At 60.4% G+C, this 20,314-nt stretch overlaps 2 protein-coding genes across 3 annotated transcripts; both read right to left on the reverse strand.

Annotated features, from left to right (window-relative positions):
• Window positions 1-268: 268 nt before the first annotated feature.
• On the reverse strand, window positions 269-3,580 carry LOC113934632 (uterocalin-like). 2 transcript variants are annotated; one of them, XM_027616028.1, is made up of 7 exons: window positions 3,449-3,580; window positions 3,191-3,324; window positions 2,870-2,943; window positions 2,509-2,619; window positions 916-1,017; window positions 786-829; window positions 269-398 (listed from the first exon to the last, which is right to left on the reverse strand). In XM_027616028.1, the coding sequence occupies exons 1-6, from the start codon at window positions 3,542-3,544 to the stop codon at window positions 810-812; spliced, it is 537 nt and encodes a 178-aa protein (XP_027471829.1). In that variant the 5' UTR covers window positions 3,545-3,580; the 3' UTR covers window positions 269-398; window positions 786-809. The 2 variants fall into 2 exon arrangements, with proteins under 2 accessions (XP_027471829.1, XP_027471830.1); XM_027616029.1 differs by lacking the exon at window positions 786-829 and having other exon boundaries at window positions 270-398.
• A 6,080-nt stretch (window positions 3,581-9,660) lies between these two features.
• LOC113934201 (minor allergen Can f 2-like) lies at window positions 9,661-18,650 on the reverse strand. The gene is given in 7 exon segments (XM_027614713.2): window positions 9,661-9,785; window positions 16,081-16,182; window positions 16,702-16,812; window positions 17,133-17,175; window positions 17,177-17,207; window positions 17,707-17,831; window positions 18,555-18,650. Coding segments are annotated over 7 exon segments (633 nt in total).
• Window positions 18,651-20,314: the final 1,664 nt, after the last annotated feature.

Genomic DNA, 20,314 nt, shown 5'->3' on the forward strand with positions numbered 1-20,314 from the left:
TTGCTTCTGTCCCTGCCAGGTGGAAAGCCCCAGGACCGAGGGGACCAGGCTGCCCCGGGGTCTGGCCTTGCTGACTCCCTGTGTTGTGTGCGGTCATCCCTTCTGAACGGCACCCTGGGAACCCCTAGCAGCTTCCCCGCACCGTGTGGACGTGAGCCTGTGGTGAGCTTGGCTCATCACCAGGAGGGGAGGGTTTCCATCTCTGACCGCTGTGGCCCTGGCCCCGTGTGGTCACCAGCCAGAGCCCCCCCACAGAGCACACTCGGTCTCGGGGTGGCAATCCTTTATTGGACACACCAGGAAAGGTCTCCAGGAACGGGAAGCTTCCTGGGGGGTTGGGAACAGTTGAAGGGCTCCTTGGGTCAACTGTGAAGTTTTGGTTCTTCAAGGGGCAGCTCCTGTGAGCGAGAGGTGGCGGGGTGGGTTCCGCACTGCCCTGGACTCTGCCCCCGCGCCGGGGGCTGGGGAGGTCTGTCTGTGAGCAGGACCTCGTCCCCGGTCTGCTCAGCCACATCCCTCCTCCAGACTGGCCCTGAGCCTCTTGGCAGGACCCCCGGTGCCCCAGGCTGGCCCTGCCCCTGTCAGCGTTTGGGGGGCCCTCTGGGCATCCCCACCTCGGCCCTGCCCAGCAGAACCAGCAGCTTGAGTCCGTGCCATCAGCCCCCAGCTGCACCCCATGGCTGGCATAGCCAGGGCTCAGTGTGTGTGGAGCGGCACTTGTCCCTCATCACCCCGGCCTTAGGGGCCCCTGTGCCACAGTCCCTGCAGGGTCAGAGGTCACTCACCTGGGCCCGGCGGCCTGCCTACTGTCAGGCATGCAGGCAGCGGTCTGTGAAGAGGGGCATGGGTTGCTGAGTGGGGGGTCTGGGCTGTGCCCTTCCAGCCTCCGGGGCTGGGGTGGGGGTGGGCACTCACCGGTTCGGGTCAGGTTGATGATGTTGGCCGGGCTAATCCCGTGGCTTTTGCAGTAATTCTTAAATGTCTGCATGATGTCCCAGCTTGCGGGAGGGGTCCGGCCTACAGACACAGCAATAGGGGCTGTCCCTCCGGCAGGTCCTTTGGGACAATGGGCAGTGGGGTTCTGCGAGCTTGGAGACAGCCCTGGATTCTCAGGGTGCAGGCAGGGTTGTGGGGACGAACTGCCGTGACCAGAGTGGGGGGGGGGTGTGCTCAGAGGGCCCCATGCCCGGCCGGAGAGGAGGCAGGGACCCACAGAGTGACGCCCGGCCCTTGGGTGGGGTCCGGCCCGTCCTCTGGGCCCTGGTCCTGGCTGTTCTGCCAGTGATGCCTTTGTTTACTGCACGTCAGGATAAGGGGCCGGTGTCTGGTTCTTGGCTTGTTTCAAGGCCAGCAGAGCAACATAGACGTGTTTGGGAAGTACTGTGGGGACACAGGTGAAAGTTCGCCGTCCCCTGCCCTGCGGCCCCAGCCCCAAGAACCCACTGCCCGCAAAGCAGAAGCAAGCGGTGGGAGGGGCGGTGGTGCCTGCCCGCCCGGCTGGTCAGCCGCTCCTCGCCCTCCCCAAACGTCTCGCTCTGCCCCGGGGCCAGCAGTCTGTCCTCCCCCACCCCGGCATGCCGAGTGCTGAGCCGGAACTCCTGGCCTGGGTGCGGACGTTTGGACCTGACCTCACTGGCCCTTCAGGTCTGGGGGCCCGGCACGGGCCGTGCACTAAATCAGATCATCTTCATGCTCCCTGCATGGCTGGATTGGGTCCCCCTGAAAGGTGTGGGCAAATCCTGGTCCCCAGAACTTGGAAATGGGACCTGCTTTGGAAGCAGGATCTTTGCAGGTGTGGTAAGGGTCTTAGGACGAGGTGATGCTGGGTTCGGGATGGGCTGGAAAACCAGTGACAGATGTTCTTTTATGGGAAAGGGAAGGGAGGCTTGAGAACAGAGGAGAAGCCCCGTGGGGATGGAGGCAGAGCTCAGGGACGCTGGGGGCCCCAGGAGCTGGAAGGGGCAGCAGGTGGAGGGGGCTGAGCCCCTGCCAACGACACTGCTGCTGACCCTCGCCCACCTCTGGAGACTGACCAGTGGAGCCCAACCAACAGCCCTTAACTCTGGGCCCGAGTGAGGTCGCTGGCCTCTTCCTAACTATGGACATTTCCCCAGCTGCCTTGTCTGGACGCAGCCATGTCACGCCTAGGACGCCGTGGTCCTTGAGGACAGCAGTGAGGTGTCACAGCTAACACACGGACCCCCGTCTCTTACCTGCTTTTCTTGTTTGTGGGTCTCCGTGGCCCTGGTGGCCTCGGGGAAGCAGACGCTTCTACAGCCTGGGGGCCGGCCGGCCAGCAAGACCGCGGGGGCCCCGCTCAGGTGGGAGGGGGCGCAGCATGGGTTTTCTCCAGACTTTACTGTCCGTGATGCTAAAGGAGGCTTACTTGAGCTGCTGGCCTGTTAGGTCCCCCCGTTGGCCCAGCGCCTTACTACATTCCTGTCCCCTGTGACTGTGTGGCCCCCGGGCTCCCCCATGTCCTGCTGGCTGGGGGAGGAAGCCACTTACTGAGGAGGTTCACCACCACCGTCTCCTTCCCGTGCCAGTGGTTGTGGATGCAGAAGATGAGGAAGCGAGAGGGGTCCACCTCCTCCAGGAAGATCACGTTGTGGCCAGCATCTGCGAATCCGGGGGCCAGGGTGGGAGGCAGGTGGTGCAGGGTTCCCCAGGGGGCCAGAACTGGGCCCTGGGAGCCCTCCCGTCCCTCCACGGCCTTAGACAACTTGGTGCTCATGAGCATTCGGGCCCCAGGAAGGGGCAGAACCGGGTGCGGGCGGCGTCCCGGCAGGTGCGCTCCTGGCCACACACCACCGGGACTCCCAGGGGCTCCCCGCTCACAGGCTGGGCGACGCTGACCCTTTATACTTACATTTCAGCGTGTACTGAAATTTCTTTTTTGTTTTATTTGCCATCATTATAATCGGGACACACATGCCCTGTATCCTGGGAGAGGATGATAGGATTCCTCGGGACTCTGCGTCCAGAAGAAGTGCCCACGGAGCTGGGTGGGGCTTGGTCACGCCAGACGTTGCACATGTGTGTCCCGTTCCAGGGCAGTGAGCGCCAGCCCTGTGTCGCCATGTCCCCTGTGCTCTCCAGTGTCTGGGACACGGCCGTGGGGCTGACTGGGGACAGGGCACGGGGCTCCCCTGGACCTTGGCCCCGTCTGGCACCCTCTTCCCAGATTTACCTTCTGTAGAGATGGAACTCTATGGTCTTGAGGCTTACATGGATCTTGCGGACGAAGAACATCATGTGTGAGTCCTTCCACAGGAGTTTTGGTTCGCTGGAAGCCTGGGCTATTGAGAACCAGTCGCCGTTGACCTGCCGAGCAGAGGTGGGCATGCCGGTGTGGAGGGAGCAGCTGGGGCTGGCGGGTGCCAGGCCTGTCCCCCTCCCGCCGCCCCCAGCCGCCACTTTCTCCCGCTCCGACGTCCGCGACGGCTACCATATTCTCATCGATGCTGGGGTCCCGGGGGCCCGTGTGCAGGGCGTGGGGCCCCCCGAGCAGAGCTAACACCAGCACCAGCCGTGGGGTGTTCATGGTGCCGCAGGAGTGGTTGAGGGGTGACTGGCAGCACCTGGGCGTCCAGAGCCTGTGGCGCTGGCCCTTTTGTGTCCTGCAGGAGAGGGCTCCTGCCACGTGGCTGGCTGTCACGGGTTCCCTCCTGCTCATAATGAATCTGTTGACACTACCGCCAACAATGGCCACTTGACTGTTTGTCCACAAAGCCCCTGCCCGACCCGTGCTGACAGTCATGCGGTTTCCCAGAACCACAGCCCGTGTGCCTGGCTGCTTCCAGGGTCCGTGTCCCTGCTGGGCGCCAACCTCCAATCATCGAGTCATGGAGCTCCGGACGTGGCAGTCCTGGGTGGCTATGACGTCTCCCTGTGACAGCCGCCTGAACGGCTGAGTGCTGGGTCGTGGTGTCCAGGGACTTGGCAGGGGATCCGAGGAGGCTGGAGCGCACATGCCCCATGCTGCCGCACCGGGGCTCTGGGGGCCGTGGCTGCTCTGGGAAATGCCTCGCTGCTCTGCGTCTCTCCTGGAACCACCCATCTGGGCAGAGCAAGGCAAGGCCTGGGGCCGAGGAGAATGGGAACGGGCCCCGGGCAGTGGGCTGTGCGGGGGTGTACCCCGTCTCCACTCTGGCCTGTTTCCAGAGCCTTCCTGCTGCAGGGTGACCTGAGCTGGGCCAAATTTGTCTGCTCAGAGAGCCCCCAGAGCCCACAGGAACAGAGTGGGCCAGTACAAGCGCAGGTTACCGTGTCCCCTAGGGGCCGGGGGACCTCAGGTCCTGAGCCCCAGTGTCCTCATTGTGGACGTGGCAGTGATGACTCTATACCCACCCGCCTGTTTCTTGGCTGCAGGACTCCTTGGAGGTGTTCACGGGGAGGTCTCCCCCCGCCCCACCTCTGCCAGGTGCCTGCACCCCCACCAAGGCCCGGTCACTGTGCTGTGTCCCCACCCTCACCCTCGCCCCCTGTGGTCTGTGCTCATGACAATAGTGCCATGTGGATATCAGAACCGGACAAGAACCATCACAAGGAAGGAAACCTTACAAGTCAGACTCATGACATAAGATAAACCCAGCAATATATGGAAAGGGTGATGTATTAAGGCCTTGTAGGGTTTGATCCAGAAATTCAAGGTTGGTTATTGAGAATCAACATATTTCACATGCAGGGTGGTGGGAAAGATCATATGAGCACCACGTTAGCGGCAGGAAAGGATCTGATGAGACTCAGCAATATTCGTGATAAAAACTCCTACCGCTGTCGACACAGGAAGGAACTGCTCTGTTGGAAGGGGGATTCCCCCAACAGTCCTGTCTAGCGTGAAGCGTGGAAAACTTCGCTGGTGGGACCGTGGGCACTGTCAGCACTGTGTTGGGCACGGCACTGGCCCTTCCCGTAAGGGACAGAAGGGAGTATGGGGGAGAGGTTGGCAAGGAATGTTACTGAGGTCATGCGTAGATCACCTGCTAAGTTCGTCATGTTGGCGAGTTCAGGAAGGTGAGTGGCAGCAGGATCTGTACACGAAAAGCACCGTTTCTGAGTGTGAGCGATCATAATTAGGATAGGAGCTTGAAGAGACTTTATTCGCAATTCGGAAAAAAAAAAATCAAGTAACCAGAAATAAATCCAACAAAAAAATTGTGCGGACCTCCTGCCCAGAAAACTATCAGCGAGTACGAAGATATTTAGGTGAACTGAATAAATCACATACCACGTCAACAGGTTAGAAGTCTCAGTACTGCAGTGTCCGCTCTCTCCCTGGGATCCACAGGGTCCTAGTCAGAATCCCAACGGGATGCGTGGTGTGTGGTCCCCACGTGCCAGGACGCTCCCACCGTTCAGGTTGGTGGAAGTCGCTCCAGCAGACTTGGGTTCTTGCTGCAGAGTTTTAGTAATGAAACCTGTGTGGTATCGGTGCAAAACTGCGGAAGAAAACACACACACCCTCCCATAAGGGAGCCCTGCAGAGAAATGGGGTAAAAGTGTTCTTAGGACTGGACGCTGGATACCCTTCGGGACAGGAACGAGCGTGGGCCTTCATTATACCCGCACAAAAATAAATCCCGGCAGGGCGCTGAGTGGTGTCCTGCCCCAGAGCTGGGTGGAAAGTTCTGTCCCCGGGACCTCAGAATGTGACCTTCTTTGAGATTGGGTCTTTGCGGGGTGGCCAACCCAGGTTGACTGATGTCCTTATAAGGAGGAGGGGTTTGGACACAGACGCTTGGAAGACGGCGTGAGGACCACCACGGGAAAGACAAAGCAGAGGTTGCAGGATGCGGCCGCAAGCCAGGGCGTGCTGGCAGCCCCAGAGCTGGAAGGGGCCGGAAGGACCAGTCTCCCCCTGGAGCCTCCAGGGGGGGCACAGCCCTGTGACCGCGGATGGGGACCTTTGGGCCTCAGAATGCAGAGAGCACAGCTCTTGGCTGGTTTTGCCCCATCTGTGATCCTTTATTATAGCAGCTGCAGGGCACCCATATGGCAGGACGGGGGGCAAGTCCCGGCAGGAACAGGTGGCCTGCCCAGAGGGGGATCTGCAGAGTTCAGGGAAGGGACTGAGGCTAAGGTGTGGGAGGTGGGGGAGAGGTCAGCCAGGGGAGGGCTGAGCGGGAAGCCGCTGTGGGGCTAGCTGCAGGCAGGGCTTTGGGGAGGGACGCAGCGGTGGGGGGGGGGCGGCTGCAAGTGCCCCAGACTCTGGCTCCCGTCTCCTGCGGGGCCTCCCGTCTGTGGATCCTGCGGGAAGCCACCTGTTGCTGCAGCTGTAGGGACATGGTTGTGGGTGGAGAGCGGGTCTGCAGGAAGAGGCAGAGTGTCTCGCAGAGGTGCACTGTCCATCTGGATGTGAGAGGTAAATGGCCAAGCCTCTGAACCAGAGGAGGACTGCAGAGCACATCCTCCGGCCTCAGGGAAAAAGCCTTGCAGAGATGGGACAGAAGGGGCGGGACCACTTTCAGCGAAAAGCCCACCCAGCTGGACTGTGAGGCAGTGGAGAACCCCTGTTCACTGGAAGACAAGGGGTGAAAATGCAGCCCCAGGGCGACAAAGATGGATTATCTCCATTGCCAGCCAAGGACTCTTCTCTGGAATATATAAAGAACACGTCCCAAAGCAACAAGAAAGCACCGATGGAGAAACGGGCAGAAGATGCTAGTTGACAAAGAGGCGATCCGACGGCTCAAAGCACGGAAGGGTGTGCAACCTCATTGGTAACCAGGGAATGGAAATTATATGAGATTCTCGACACCCCCTGCCCCTAGCGCCCCAGAATGGCTGGAAATGAAGTGGCCACACCAGTAGTAGTGAGGATGGGAACCAGCATGAACTCGGATGCTCTGCAGCAGGGAGGTCGGTGGGTCCAGAGCCCTTAGAAGGCCAGCTGCACGGCCTGCCAGAGCCCCTGGACGTGGCTGATGCCCTGCTAGGTATGTGCCCACAGGCGCCCTGCATCCTAACGCTCTCCACTCCGAAGTCCAGGGACGGAACCGTGGTGCTGGCTGTCCTCAGGAGGGCGGGAGGCGTCTGGTGCTCGGATTTCACAGTTGCCACGGCGACCCGCACCCCACAGAGCAGCCACCACCCACCAGAGCCCCCCGGAGTGCCAGGTGCCTCCCCAGCCGGCTGGCATGAGAGGGGCCCCCCAGCCATGCCTGTGAGGACACGGGGTGTCATTGGAGTCTCTCCTGTTGTGGGCACTCTCCTACCTTTGTTCTGAATGAAGGGGTGCAGGGGAAGGCCCGGCAAGTTTGCAGGCTCAGGGAGGTCACGTGCGGGGGCAGCACGAGCCCTCCTGGGGGTGCAGGTGGAGTGAGGCGGGGAGCCCGCCCAGGCCCCTCAGGGAGCAGCTCACAAGGTGATGGCCGAGGCTGCCCCTGCCACTGTTCCTGCTGTGCTCAGCATGGGCACCCGGGCATTTCAGGGGCAATCAGCTGTGGGGCAGCACGTGCTGGTGCTGACCCCACAAACCAGGGGGAGGAAGGCAGTGGCGGGCAGCCCTCCCCGGGACGGAGGGGTGCTGCGGTGGCGGCCGGCCTGCGTCCCAGGGTTTAACTCTGCAGCTTGTTTTTGGTCACACTGCTTGCCTGGCAGGGGCCGGCGGGGGCCAGCAGGGGCCTCCTCGGGGGTGACCTCAGTCCTTACACCTGGCCACCTGGGACCTTGCTGGCTGCATGGCAGAGGGAAAGAAAGTTTGTGGACAGCAGTCTTTGTGAGTCACTTGGGCAAAGTGACCCTGGGGATGCCCAGAACTGGGAGAACTGGAGACGGGTTGGGGGCACCCTCCATGCCTCGCAGAGGAGCTTATGGTAGAAACAGGGCAGTTGGCTCATTGCTTGGAGGTTAAATGCAAGAAAAGGGACTCGGTCGCATTCTACTCCTTCAGGGAGAGGCCCCCTGCCTCCTGGAAGGGGTGGGCTGAGCAGGGCCATGGAGGTGGGGTTGGGCTTCCAAGACACTCCCCAAATTGAGAGTCTGGAAGGCTAGGGTCTTGGGTTCTGTGTTTCAATTTGGAAAGCATTTTGGGGGCATGTTCTTGCGCGATACTGGCTACTGTCTTTAGGATGCCTCGCTTCTTGGGTCTTTATCCCCCAACTTTGGAGTGGCTGCCCAGGTGTCTGTCTGTGACCTGTGGTTGCCCATCTCCTTCCCACTCCCCTGAGATCCTGGTGGGGGTGAGGAGGCCCCCACTTGGCACAGGTTAGGCTTCAAGACACCTGCAGCTCCAGGAGCAAAGAGTGGGGGCCCAGGCCCGAGCCGAGGTGCTGCAAGTGGCCGAGGAAAAGTCCTTTGCTGGACCCCTGGACTGGGGTCCTCCCTGCTCAGGAATGGCCATGTTCTGACAGGTGGGTACTGAGGACCCTCACCTGTGCCCCCCATTCAGGTGAGCACTGGCCCCTCCTGGCAGAGTTATAGGGCATGCACAGCTTTTCCTGAGTGGGGCTGAATAGGGTCTCCCCAAAATTCATATCCATCCAAACCTCAGAATGTGACCTTATTTGGGATAAGTGTCTTTGCAGATGGAATTAAGGTAAGGCTTGACATAAAATCATCCTGGATTAGGGTGGGCCCTGAATCCAGTGATGGGTGGAGAGACAGAGGCTCACATGTGACACGGAGGGATGAGCCAGGGGAGGTGGAGGCTCGCAGCAGCAAGCCGGGGACACGGGCTCCACCATGCCCGGGAGAGGCAAGGAGCAGGTTCTCCCTCAGAGCCTTGGAAGTGCTCGGTGCCGCGGATGCCCAGAGCTTGGCTCTCTGGCCTCCAGACTGCGGGCTTGTGGGGGGCAGAGAGCACGTTTCAGTCGTGTGTGGTGGCCCCAGGAGGCTAACCCACTGGGCTTGTGCCGGGTCGGGCTGCGTGTGCCCTGCGCGTTGGCTTGCCGAGCTCTTTCTTGTTTTTATAGATGTAGACATGAAGTGGGCAGGCCACTCAAGGTCATGCCATGAGCGACGGTGACAAGTCAGGACCCCACCACTGTCCCTGCCTTACTCCGCGGCTCAGCTGACTGCCTCCGTCCTCATTGTCAATCCCAGACAGGCCTCCTGGTCAGGCTAGCGTGCTTCTGGAACACTGGCTCCCAGCCACCCTTGTGTCAACGGCCCCTTGAGGAAGTCATGGGCACCTCGACCTGTCGCAGACCAGGGCACAGGTGCAGCCCAGACGCGGAGCCTTCAGCCCCCGTCGCCCTGCTCTCTGCCTGGGCATCCTTGTCGGGGACCCGACGGTGAGTGCCCTTCCCAGAAGGGTCCTTCCCGGCCCGGCCCCGGCAGCAGTTACTGTTCCCCGGGGCCCAGGGCGGCCGTGGCAGATGGCACATCAACAGATGTGCCCGAGATGCTAATTTACAAAAACAAGAGCTGGTGTCCTGGTGGCCTCTTCCTGGAGCCGACCGGTTCCGAGGCCTCTGGCCTGGGACCAGCAGGTCACACGCTTGCATTCTTTGTCCTCGTGGCAGGTGTGGGGATTGGCGTCTTCATTCTTGTCCCAGGGCCCAGGTGACCTCAGTCAGCCGTGGGCGCTGACCGCGCACTTTGTGTCCATGTGTCCACTCTGCATCATCTGCCTTCTAGGCTGTGTGGAGGTCACCACGCCGGGGCAGGACCGGGAACGCGGGGCAGCTGCTAGCTGTGGAGGGGCACAGCCCAGCTTCACGGGAGCCAGGGGGCTGACGCCCGGGGTAGGGGCTCAGCCAGGGGCTGGCCGTGGCTCTCCTGCAGGTGGTCACTGCAGTGGCCCTGCACTTTCGGCCCCTGGGGCTCTCCCAGTCCCCCAGCTTTTGGGCGAACAGAATCCAGAGCCCTCAGGTGCCCTTTACTCATCCCGCCCTGCAGGGCTGCCGAGTGTCACCCGCCCGCCTGTCGTGAGCCCGGGCTCAAGTCTGCAGCTGGGTATCCCCCGTCTAGTGAGGCATCAGGATGGGGGGTACATACCCTGCACTTGCTGGCCATCCTCCCAGAGTGACTTCTGACACGGCTCTGTCCTTGAAGCACCTGCACACCCACAGGGCGCCGGTGGCACTGGCCCGGTGGATGTGTCTGGCGAAGAAGCTGGACGTTAGCTTTTCGTTATGAACACTTACCGCCAAGATGCAGAGTGGCTCCCGTGGTTCAGCCAGCCTGGTCACTGAAGCAGCTCTCTCAGGCGATGCTAGTCTTCCCGTGCCTGCCCCACCACTGAGCACCCCTGCCAGTGTGACCCTACCCTAAATCCCTGGAAGCACCTCCTCCCACCCACCGTGCGTCCCTAGCACCTTATTTTTCATTTTGTTGGTTTTGGAGTTGAGAAAAATGGTGTCCTACAGAGCACACGTTTTTGTATCCAGTTGTTTTTGGTGAAATATGTAAGATTCACCCACGTGACTTTTGAATGAATTTATTTTTATTGTGGTCGCATCTACATCACAGAAGGTATGCCCTCGTAACTGTTTGAAGCACACAGCTCCGTGGTGCCGGGTACACGCGCCAGGGTGGGCAGCTGGCCCCGCCATCCGTCTCCAGAACTTTCTGCTCTTCCCAAACTGGAACTCTGTCCCCAGGAAGCCCCCCCGTCCCCCGCCCCAGCCCCCACCGCCCGCTCTGTCTCCATGAATACGACCACGCTATAGGGCCTGCACATAAATGGAGCCCTACGGGATTTGACCTTTCGTGGGCTGGCTTAGGTCCCTGAGCAGAATGTGTTTAAGGCTCGTGTGTGTCATGGCACGTGTCAGAATGTCCTTCTTCCATGCTGTATGGTGTTGATCCGCTCCCTGGCCCTCTCTACCCTCTGGCTGTGCTGAGTTGTGCTGCTCACACACGGGTGTCGGAGTCCCAGCTTTCAGTTCTAGCGGGGGCTCTGCCCAGAAGTGGAATTGCTGGGCCACAGTGTGGTTCTGGGCTTCATTTGTTGGGAAACTGCCACCATTTCCCATGGCAGCCTCACCATTTTATGTTCCCACCCGTAGCGGAAGTGTGTGTGTGTGTGTGTGTCCGTGAGTGTGTGTGTGTGTCCGTGAGTGTGTGTGATGTCATAACCACCTGCAGGCATGTGGGGTCCTTGCTCACGGCTGTGGTCCACGTCCCCTGGAGGGTTGTGTTGGTTTATTTCCCCCCACATAGCATCCTGTGTGGGGCCGGCCCGTGGGTCATCCGTCTGCTCTGCTCTCAGTGGACATTTTGGGTTCCTTCTGGCTTTGGGCTGTTACCTGTCCAGGTCTTTTGGTAACTTGTAATCCCATTTATTTAGGTGCTAAGTACAAAATAGTACTAAATGCTAAACAAATACTCTGTACTAAATACTAAATAAAAACCCAAGTGTTTCCTGAAATGTTTAGGAGCAGAATTGCTGGGTCACGAGCAGGTGTGCTTCCGATGTTATTAAAAACTCCCCAAACTCCCCCAAGTACTGGGCTACGTTGCATCCCCACTGACCACATTGGAGAGTTCTTGCTTCACATTGTTGTCAGCCTTGGATGAGTCAGCCCTTAATTTTAGCTGTTTTGTGGGTGGGAAGCAGCAGGACACCTTGGCTTTGCTTAGCGTCTCTGATGACTCACGATGCTGAGCACCTTTCCGTGGACTTGTCGGCCACGCACGTACACATCTTTTGTGAAGTGCCTGTTCCCCTTTGCTGCCTGTTTTTTTTTTTTTTTTTTTTTTTAATTGGGTGGTTTGTTTTTTGCTGTTGATTTGTTGGAGTTCTTTAGAGATCCTGCCTGTGAGCTCTGTTGGATGTACGTAACTTGATTTTTTTCTCCCTTAAATTGCAGTATGATCAACCGTTCCGTGGAAAAAATTTAGCAACAAAAGAGAAAAAGGATTCGTCTTGCATGATTTTGGTTCTCTGAAATGTGCTGAGGCTTGTACGTTGTGATGCAAGCCCTGGTGTGTGTGGGCCAGGGGCGTCGGTGCCCCGTGTCCCTGAGGGACAGGTGCTCTGTGTGCCTTGCTGAGTGTGGTGTTCCGTGGATACACCCTCAGTCATTTTTACTCACATCTGCATCTGTGCTTGCTCTGTCTCACTGTCCCAGCCGTTACTGCAGAGATGGCAGGCCCCGTGTGGATGTGACCTTACGTGGAACAGTTGTCTTTGTGGATGGGAGTACGTTAGGCATCCTGGTGGGGGGGCGGGTCTTCCTAGTCACTCACTAGGCTCTAAACGGAACTGCAAGGGCCTTTAGAATGGAGAAACAGTGGGGTATTTGACACAAAAGGAAGGATTTGCCTGTGGGGGGGGTTGACAACGTTTTACTCCTGGCGTGAAGGAGGAGGAAGGGCCACAAAGGCAGAAATGCCGCTCTAGAAGCAGGTAAGGACACGGATCCTCCCGGGAGCCTCTGGAGGGAGTGTGGCTCTGCTGGCCCCTTGCCAGAGACCGACCTCGGACTTCTGACCTCCAGAGCTTGGCAGAGGTGCCCGAGGCAGAGGCCAGGGGTCGCCTGGTGGACGCAGAGCCCGTGGCCTCCAGCACCCAACATCCTCCATGTGGGGTGGGAGCATCTGCTGGGGCCCAGCCTCTGTGGGGCTCCCGGTCCCCACCTCCACCTTGTTCTTGCTCGTGGTCCCAGGGGTGCCCTGAGCTCTGCACGGCCCCCTGGGGCCTGGATGGCAGAGGGCAGGTCCAGAGGGCCCTTCCTAGGCCCGGGGTTCCCCAGTGGCTCCAGCCAACCCCGGGGCGGGTTCAGCGTCCATGCTGAGCTTCTCAGCACCAGTGGGGAGCGTGTTGACTTCTTGAAGAGCGGTAGCTGGTGCCCGGTCCCTGCAGGGCAGAGCTCTGCGGGGGACACCAAGTGCTTCGTCCTGCCCCATGCCCAGCGTGTCGGGTTCTTGCTCCGGAATCTGTGAGCGCTCCGGGCAGCTGGGTGTGACTGGCAGGCTGGCAGCCGTGTAATGTGTAGGGAAACAGAGTCAGTGAGCTCTTCCAACCTGGCTCCCGGTGTGGGGGGTGCTGTGAGTGTGGGAAAGGGACTCGGGACCAGGGGCATGGCAGCAGGGTGGGCTGTCATTGGTGGGGGCCCGACCAGGCGCTTGCTGCACCCCAGACCACAGACCAACCACCCCTTCACCCTCCACAGTCTTCTCAAGGGCCCAGGGGAGCTCCCCGTCTAGTTCACTCTTTCCCACCCAGGATGCTGTCCCTGGCCCCACTCGTTACATTTCCCCCAAGCTGTCGTCCCCAGGGGCTCTGGGATTGTTGTGGGTAACCCCCACCCCTTCCCGTTCTCCGGCTTCCCGGGAGCAAAGCCCTTCACTCTCCGTGACCGTGTCCACACAAGTGAGCCTCACACCCCAGTGCCCCCACCCCTGATCACTGGCATGACTTGGGGGCTGCGTCCGGCCTCCTCTCCCGCTGTGGTCCAGGCTGTACGTGGCCTGGCATCCTTTGGGTGTGCGTGGGTAGCCTTGGCCCCGCGCAGATGGCTGTGTTTGCTGTCAGTCCCTCGAGGGAGGAGAGTTAGCAGACACCCCGGCTGGGCATTGGTCCCAACGTCCCCGATGCTTGTTTGGTGATGTTCCTGGATCCGGCGTGCAGGTCCACCTGACCTCCTTGGGCCTTGGCCTTCGCTTGCTTTCGGGGAGAGGCCCGAGGCCAGCCTAGCGCCTCACCACTGCCAGGCCCCACCAGCGCGCCCTGTTTCTGAAGCTCTGGTCACAGTTCGTGGTGCCTTATACGCAACAAATGATAAAAAAGATCATTAATACAAAGTGAGCGGCCGTGTTTCATCTTTGATTTGGTTTCACGTTTGTCTTGTCATAACTTTCTCGCGTCTGCGTCCCTGCTGCCCTGGTTTTTCCTGCCCGCTGAGACCCTCCTCCGGCCCCGTGGGGGTGCGGTCCCTCCTGAGTTCCCTCTGGGCAGCTCGTCTCCCGGACGGGCGGCACGGGGCTGTCTTCGGGTCTCGGCCCATCTCAGAGAGTTCTCGGCCTTGTCTCCCTGCGCACCACCCTCCCTTTCCTTTGGCCTGGTCTTCATTTGCCTGAACCTTCTCAAGCGACGGAGAGAGTGCCTTGGAATCGCTTTGGCATCTCTAAGTGGAGGCCGTTCTGTAGGACCGTTTCCCCTTTCGGGCAGGGCTTCTGGCTCAAAGAATGTGCCTGTGTCCAACGCGGCAGCTGCCGTTCATTCAAAATACTGTAAATTGCTGTTGAGTTTTCCTTAATTTTTGCCGAGCTGATGGTAGACAAATAGCTTGCCTTATTGCTTTAATTAGCGTTTCTCTGCTAGGGAGCTGAAGTGTATGTGTATTTTTATTGGCTATTTGAATTTTTTCTTCGGTGAATTGCTTCTCTGTAGTCTTTGTGCACTGCTTTGGGAGCTGGCCCGTGGTGTGGCCCCGAAGCAGAGTCCACAGGGAGGACTTTGTCGCAGCTGCGGGGCAGAGTGCCCACGCAGGAAGGGCAGCCGGGCAGCCTTTGCCATGTGCTCTGAGGGGGTAGCCCCAGCGTCCCAGCAGAGGGGGGAGCCCTCACTTTCTGCCGGGCCGGAGCCCCTCCTTGTGCATCTTCTGACAGTATCCCCGGGTGGTCCGTTGGCCCCACTCCCACTAGGAGGGCAGACTTAAGGAGCTTGCCCTCATTCTCACTCATGGAGGGGTCCTCCAGATTGTTCCTCTCCCTTGATGAGAGGAGCCGCCCACCCGTCGGACCTGGAGCCGGCACTGTGACCGGGGCCCTGGTTGGGCCCTGGGGGGCCAGGGTGTTTGGGGGAGGGTGGTGCAGTCACATCACTAGGAGCAGGCATGAGACCGTGTGGCGTGGACCCAGTCGGGGCTCATGCCTCCATCCCCCGCCCGCCAAGCACATCCTCATGAGGACCACCGTCTCTTTTCTTAGATCGTGGGCTTTGGGTGAAGCCGCCCCCACCCCTGACTCTAGGGAAGACACGTGACTCAGGCCTGGCCACTGAGAAGCATAAAAGCATCACCTCTCTCCATTTGGAGATGAGCACAGGTGGGGCCAGGACCTGGGCAGGCCTGTGGGCTGCAGTGCGGAGGCCTCCGCAGGGACTTTGGAAAGAAGTATGAGCTCATTACACTGTATCTCGAGGAAGGGGGTGGTGGTCTGTGGCTGCTGGCAGCCATGTGGGCATCTGGAGAATGGAGCCAACAAGGAAAGAAAGAAAAGAGGCAAGAGACAGAGAAATACGGCTCTTCTGCCCCTTGATACAGCCATACCTGCAAGCAGTCCTGCCTCAGCCCCTTTCATGTGTAAGAGCCAACATAGTCCATGTACTGCTGAAGTGTGCGTAAGATTTTCTGTTATTTCAAGCCAAGAGTCCTAATGGATGCATGTTCGCACACTTGAAAGGGTGAGACTGTAATGAACATGTTCCTTGTCACTTGGCAACAGTTTGTGGGTGAGTTCTGTGGGCATCAGCTTTGGGGAGGGCACTGGCTCCTTCTGCTCACACGTTCTGATTTGGGAGGATGGTTTGTCTTTTCCTTTGCTCATTTCTGCAGCCCCAGAAGAAACGACCCCTTGACAAGTTTGACTGGCCCAGCAGTCATCTTTTAAAAGGAACATCCTTTACTGTGCAAGGGGGGACCACAGCAGGGGGCTGGGTGGGGTGCGTGGCCGCGGAGCCTGGCCGGGCAGGGAGCAGGGACAGGGCCGGATAGGGCCGCACACACAAGTGAGGGCGGGTGTTCTTGGTGGAATCCCTGGAGGGTTTGCGGAGGGGAGAGGGGGAGCTGAGCAGAGAGCCCCGAACCCGCAGGTCTGAGTCCCCATGCAGGCGAGACCCCTCTTGGCCCTGCACACAGGGGCGGGGATCGGGGAAGGGACAGCACAGGGGGTAGGGGGCAGGCCTGGGCTCTGAAAGGCAGCTCAGGGGCTGTGGTGGGGGCTCCATCCATCTCCCAGGCACCCCCCCCCCCCCCCCCCCCCCGTAGCTCAGGCCGTGGACAAGCCTACGGGCCCAGCTCTAGGGCAGCACCACTCACCTGTGCGGGGCCAATGGCCCTAGTCTCTGAAACTCTGGCAGTGATCTGAGGGGGCACAGTGATCTGGAGTGAGCCCCCCCCGCTGGGTGGCCGCTGACCCGAGGGGACCTGAGGGGACCTGAGGGCGTGGGAGAGCAGTGCGCCTCACCGTCAGTGTCCAGAGCCACAATCTGATCCTTGTGCAGGCCGAGGTCTTCACAGACGGACTCGAATGCCTGCAGGAAGTCCTTCTGTGTGCTGGGGTCCCGGACTGGGGGGGACATGGGAGGTGGGGCCTGCCTGGGGCCGTGGGGGAGTGGGGGGCAGGGTCCTGGGGGCATCGGATGCTGTGGGGGTGTCAGGGTGCCATGCTCTCTGGGACCGAGAGGGGAGTCCGTGTCTTGGCGGGAAATCGGGGCTGGTGTGGGGAGAAGAGAGAGACCCCTCTTTCCCTTGGGATGACCTAGGAGGTGGTGACTGTCCCTTCTTCCCCTTGCCCAAAGCAGCATGGAGGTTGAGCCCTGGTCCCGGGATGGTCCTGGTGAGAGGGCCGTGTGAGCGAGTGTGTGCAGATGTGAGCGGGGCCTGGGGCCGCAGTGGGTGAGGCTGAGCAGGAGCGTGGCTGTGGCCGGAGCCTTCAGCCAGGGTCTGGTCCCTGACCTCCCCAGGCCTGTTTAGCCCTCTGCTGCTGGGGGGGTAACAGGCCCCTCTCCCCACGTGCTGGCTAGACCTGCGTCCTGCCTGTGAGGGTGGCTCTGGGGCCTCGTTTCCTGGAGGAGACCCTATGTACGCATCAGGTTGGCCACCAGGCTGGTCACATCATTGTACCGGTTGGTCATGTAGAGAATCAGGTAGGTCTTGGGCTGTACCTCCTCCAGGTGGAAATCATTGTGTCCCCAAACTGTGGAGGACACTGGGGAGATGCAGGCTGGGAGATGGGTGGCCGCCCGGTGGGGTGACTGCAGGCCCACCTGGGCGGGGGGGACACCTGTCCACTTTCTGTGCACAGGGCCAGTGCACTGTATCCTGCCCAGCATCGTGGGGACCTGGGTGCGGGAGTGGGCTCCGTCCCCTGCAAGCCGGGCTGGGGGCCCGAGTCCCGATGCCTGCACACCCCTTAGGCATGGAGCTGCCGGCTCCTTGCCACGGGGCTCTAAGCCCAAGAGCCAACCGCTGAGTGGGGCCATGCCCTCAGCAGACCTGTTGCCCGCACACACTTACTCTCCAGGCTGAATTTGTTGTTGGTGTCAGTCTTGAACGCTGTTGAGGGAGACTTTCTCACACCGGCCTTCCTGCCTGCAGACAGAAGCAGGTGGGTTTACTCTGTCTGCCTGCCCCTTTCCGCGTTTTAAATGAAAGTATAATTTGCCCACAGTGACAGTCACTGCCTTCCGTGTGGGCTTCTAGGAGTTTGGCAAATGCATCCATTCGATCCCCTTGAAGGTGACCTTGGTCCTCCTTGCTCCTGGGCTGCACCTCCAGGCTCTGGCCTCCTTGGATGCCTGGATGCTGGCGTTAGCAGCAGCAGCTGGGGGAACGCACCAGTGATGGCAGCACCCCCCCCCCCCCAGCGTGCACACACACCCGTCCTGACCTGCACAAGCCCCGGTCCCAGTGCTTGGGACCCCGTGCCTAGAGGGGGCAGCATGGTGGCCCGGGCCACACAGCGCAAGGGGTCTGGAATCAGACCTCTGATGCTTCCCCTGTGGAGCAGCGTCCCTGTGCCCACCCTGGGGCTGGCCCAGTCCACCCAGCTCCTGCGCCGCGCCCGAAGCCCCTGGCGCCCTGCACCCACGGTCTGAGGGTCTCCACATGCAGGTTGCCATCCTTCATGCTAATGGTGTTGATGAAGTGCCTGCCGGGCCTGATCAGAGCTGAGTTGTTGGAGGCCAGGGCGGCGGGGTGCCAGATTCCAGACAGCTGTGAGGCCGCAAGAAGACAGGGTGAGGCCTGGACCCTGCCCTCCTCAGGCGCCCCACCTCCGTGCCCGGCGCCTGCTCCCATGGCTCCCAGGAAGGCCCTGTGATGCTGGTGTGGCCGGCGGATTCAAGGACAGTCCCCGTGTGCGGCACTGGCCCCTTCTCAGGCCAGGGGAGCAGCCAGCGTGTCCAGGCTTCTGGCCTCATGGACCCTGTGCCCTGCACTTGCCCCCTCAGCCCCAGGGGATGCTTTACTCCCTTCTGGACTGAGCTCGGGGCGCCTTCCAAGACCATGGCAAGCGCTCCAGCCCCCAACGCTGCCTTTGGACTCCCGCACGGGCCCCCCCACCATGGACTTGCCCTGCGGCTCATTTACAAGTCACCAAGAGTGGTGTCTAGGCTCCGGTCCTGGGCTTAGAGGCCCTCCCGTCTAGGCTCCTGACCCTCGGGCTGGGTCTCTCTGTGGTCTGCCAAGGGCGGTGGCACCCAGCGGTGTGGGACAGGGCTGACCCTGGAGCATAGGCCTCTCAGCCTGCTTCCTTGCACAGACTCAGATGGGGGGCATCTGGCTGCCTGGGGCCACGATTCTAACCGCAGTCCTGCTCCCTGGACAACCCCCAGAAGGCCTCCGCCTCAGCCAGGGGCAGGCCACCCACCATCCACGATGCTCACTCAGGGTTTGACCCCCCCCCAGCCCCCGGCCTCCTGGGACCCCTGTGCTCACCTCCTGCAGCCTCTCCTGGGGCTCCTCCTCGCTGTCCTCCTGAGCCTGGAGGCCACAGACCAGTGCCAGGCCTACGGTCAGCAGTAGGAGCTGCATGTCCGTGGCACCGTCTATCTGGGTTTGGAGACAGCTGGGGACTTGCAGGCTCTGGTGACCAGGCCCCGCGGCCTGTCTATATAGCCGCGTGGTTGGGGCCGAGGTCACGTAGCAAGAGCTCCTGCCCCGTCCCTGCAGGGCAAGTGGAGACTCTTAATGCTCATGTCTTAATTTTGATCTTAACGTTAGCCAGCTTTTGTGTATTCTCTTTTCCGTTGCTTTGGACCTCAAAAATGTCATGTTCCCATACAATTTCCAAAATCAACAGTCAGCGCTGGGCTGGGCCAACTTCCTGGGCCGAAGGGTGCTGGAGTCACCTTGGCGTACCCTCCGTGCTGCCACATTGCCAGGGCGCAGCTGGCAAACGGGCTGTGAGCAGGGGCCCCCGGGGTTGAGCCGTGGGGTGCAGGCAGCAAGGGAGCCCCTGTTTCGATGGGTCCTGCAGGTCCCTGGGAACCCGCAGCCTCCTGCAGGCTGAGGACAGTGACTGAAGTCTGTCAGGGCCTGAATTGTGATCCCCCCAGATATGTATGTGGAGGTCCCAACCCCCAGGACCTCAGAATGTGACCTTATTTGAAACTAGCATCGTTACAGATGTTATGAGTTCAGATGACATCATGCGTGGAGTGGGGCCCTGACCCAGGATGACTGGTGTCCTCGTGAACTGGGGGTAATGGGGCACGAGATCCGCACAAGGAGAAGCCGAGCGGAGACTGGGGATTTGCTGCCCCCAGGAGCAGAGAGAGGCCCGGGACAGACCCTTCAGTGGGAATAGCCAGGCCCACACCTCAGTCCCAGGCTTCTGGCCTCCCAACTGGAAGAGAGGAAATCTCTTGTTTAAACTCCTGTGTGTAGCACTTTGTTCCTGCCCACCCCCCCCCCCCAGCACCTGTACTGCCCCCTGCTCCCAGAGCCCACGGTCCTGTAGCTGCCGTCCCATGCCTTCTGCCCAGACCTGAGGACTGGGGGGGGGGACTGTGCAGCGTTTTTCCCTAGGGAGCCCCCTGCCCAGCCTTCCTGACTGGGTTGCAGAGAGTCACAGGGCCTGGGTTCTGCTCCAGCGCTCAGGACAGCCCCGCCCCTGCCCCCAGAGCTGGGCTGAGAAGGTCCCATGATGAAGCAGGCCTGCCTCTCCCAGGGTCAGGATCCCATGGTGACCACTGACCCCCAGGTTTGGCTCATCTCCCCACGGCTGTCACCGCTGATCTCCCAACATTGCCATGAGCTGCGTGTTCATCCCTAGTGATGGCAGCTGGGAGGTGATAGAGTCAGGAGTGCAGACCGTCTGGGGGGCTGCTGGGGGTCAAACAATGTCCCCCCAAAAGATACGTGGAAGTCCTAACCCCCGGGATCTCAGAATGTGACCTTATTTGGGAATGTGGCCTTTGCAGATGTAATGAAGATGAGGTCATGCTGGGGTAGGGTGGACTGTAAATGCAACGCGCCAGGTGTCTGTGCAGGAAGAGGGACCCGGGACACAGGCGCGTGGGGGGGAGGGAGGCGTCGACCAGCCCAGGATCGCCGGCATCTGCAGAGGCTGGGAGACGCCTGGGGTGGGTCCTCCAAAAGAGCCGCCCAAAGGAACCATCACCACTGGTCTTGATGGGGGACTTCTGGCCTCCACAACCGCGAGAGAACGGGCTTCTCAGCCGCCCAGTCCGTGG

The sequence above is a fragment of the Zalophus californianus genome, chromosome 13 (genome assembly GCF_009762305.2).
Source record: "Zalophus californianus isolate mZalCal1 chromosome 13, mZalCal1.pri.v2, whole genome shotgun sequence".
NCBI lineage: Eukaryota > Metazoa > Chordata > Mammalia > Carnivora > Otariidae > Zalophus > Zalophus californianus.